Source organism: Amphimedon queenslandica, unplaced genomic scaffold, assembly GCF_000090795.2.
Source record: "Amphimedon queenslandica unplaced genomic scaffold, v1.1 AMPQUscaffold_13354, whole genome shotgun sequence".
Classification (NCBI taxonomy): domain Eukaryota; kingdom Metazoa; phylum Porifera; class Demospongiae; order Haplosclerida; family Niphatidae; genus Amphimedon; species Amphimedon queenslandica.
Genome location: NW_003546410.1, coordinates 7,082 through 9,493, shown reverse-complemented (window position 1 = coordinate 9,493; position 2,412 = coordinate 7,082). Strand labels below are relative to the sequence as shown.

Genomic DNA, 2,412 nt, shown 5'->3' with positions numbered 1-2,412 from the left:
CTCAGAAATAGCTTTATTTAGCAGTTTTAGTAATATTAAAGTTAATAGGTGTGGCTTGATAACTTATCTATAAAAAATATCGATATCTTCATTTTTAGGCAATATCGTATCATTTCAAAATTTTCAATATCACCCAGCACTAATTAATAATTCCTTCATTGGACAAAGTTGAATTTTGTTCGATTTTGGAGCAACTTTTAAAATTCATTAAAAAATCCAATTTTAATTGTAATCAGCTCAAACTTCATACACAGCATAAGTACATGTATATGTATCAGGAAATGTATTAAAAAGTAATAATAATATTTATTTATTAGATTTCTGGTCAATTTCTAATTCACTTTACATCAAGTGAACAGAAGAATACTAACAATATCCAAGACAGTGCCTACACACTTACATTACAGTATACTGAATTTTACTGAAGTTTACTGATTTCAGATCCTAACCCTCCTATACAAGAGAATGAGTCTCCAGCCAATAATCCTGAAGCCCCTCTCCCTCCTCTTCCAGTTGGTTTGACTGGTGATATATCCTCTCAGTTAGCAGCTGCATCAGACCATGCTACCTAATCTTGTGGGTACTTCTTTGATGAAAGAACTGGTTATTACTATGACCACAATACTGGACTCTACTATGATCAGGTAATGGGGAAATTGTTTTATTAACTGAAGATAAGAATAAAAGTTGCTTTCTCCAGCTTTATTTTATTTCATTTTTGAATGTGAGGATCTTCAAAATGCTAAATTAAATGTACACGTACATGAATGTTAATAGTTATTAATTGTTAAGAAATGAAGAAAATGTTATAATAATGTTAGTATATCCCAAGTACAAGTACATCAATAATAAACAAATCAATAAAGACCATATCCTATTATTAATCATTATATGTACCAGTACATGTGTATAATGTACACATGTACATTATACACACACACTCTCTCTCTCTCTCTCCCTCTCTCCCTCCCTCCCTCTCTCCCTCCCTCCCTCTCACTCTTTGTTTATAATGTAGGAGGAAGAGGTATGGTATTGAACTACCACAATCAGCTGTTAGAGACGATAGTCCATCAACAGTGAATGAGTAAGAAAGATTGTATTTTATAATATACACTCTACATGTACAGTATAGTCTCTCTTAATGGACACTCTCTATAGCGTACATTTCCATTTAACGGACAGCACCTAGTGTACCAATTAGATTCCTTACTGTATAAAATAACCTCCACATAAAGGACACCTCTGTATAACAGAGACACTTTCAAAGTGTCCATTATATAGAGGCTAGTCTGTATTACATTATTAGCTTGTTTACATTATGTACAGTTTGTGGGTTTCCAGTTATGTACACATTAGGACTGATGGCATTGTATTAAGATAATAATAACTAATTTAATTAGACCTGATGGTCATGTGTCACCTTTATATAACATTATTGTATTTTGTTACTTTGTTTTATTTAATGTTGTCATATCTTTGTCCAACTACTGTCAGTGAGTTTAGATATTAATTTACTGATTGGATCACTAATGGCACCTACTCTCTTTGTTGTTCTCATGTTATTCAATATCTGCTATGCTCTACCACTTCCCCTCTCTCCCTCCCTCTCTCTCCCTTACCATTATTTTATGGTGTCTGAGTCAGTTCCTTAATAGCCTCTCCTAATCCTGTTATATGGCCAGTACAAATTGTGGCAGTTAATCCAATTAAAGACAAAAACCATAAAATTATAATATAATGACTGGATAAGACACACATCCACAAGAGACAGCTACATCTACATGTACATGCACACACATAACATGCTGTACATGTACATGTGTACCTGTATCCTCTTTATTATAAGGCCCTGTCCTTAATACAGAGGTGTCCTTATTTCAGAGGTACTTTTGTATAGGCTTGTACCAATTGGGACATTACAAAATGTCCTCATTATAAAGGTGTCTTATTTCATTATTACACAACTGATGGTTAATTATTTCCTCATAAAAAGTACTAATAATGATTATACTGTAGAAGTAAGCCATATGTTCTGATAGTACACTATGGAGTGGTGTCTCTCTCTTCTATGCAGCTGTTACGTTTAAATCTTGTAATGTTTTACCCTCTCCTACACTAGTCATTCTCTTTATCCTTTGCCGCTTCTCATACTGGTATTGTATCATTTAAATATTGTTCCTTTTTGTTGTATCTCTCCCCCTGTCTCCCTTTCTCTCCCCCCTCGCTCCTGTCTCTCTTTTTTCTTTTTCCCCACTATTTATTTACATGTACATTGTATGTCTGAGATTTTAATTATAGTACTCCATTACATTATACTCCCCCTTCTCTCTCTCTCTCTCTCTCTCTCTCTCCCTCTCCCTCTCCCTCTCCCTCTCCCTCTCCCTCTCTCTCTCCCTCTCCCTCTCCCTCTCC

General features: G+C 34.6%; 1 protein-coding gene across 1 annotated transcript in view; it reads left to right on the top strand.

The window, feature by feature from the left end:
• Window positions 1-271: 271 nt before the first annotated feature.
• The window catches only part of LOC109582807 (angiogenic factor with G patch and FHA domains 1-like), a 6,944-nt gene continuing 4,803 nt past the window's right edge, over window positions 272-2,412 (top strand). The window contains exons 1-2 of the mRNA XM_019997773.1: window positions 272-644; window positions 1,016-1,084. Coding sequence (XP_019853332.1) covers window positions 562-644; window positions 1,016-1,084 — 152 coding nt within the window. The 5' untranslated portion in view covers window positions 272-561. The remainder of the gene's footprint in view (window positions 645-1,015; window positions 1,085-2,412) is intronic.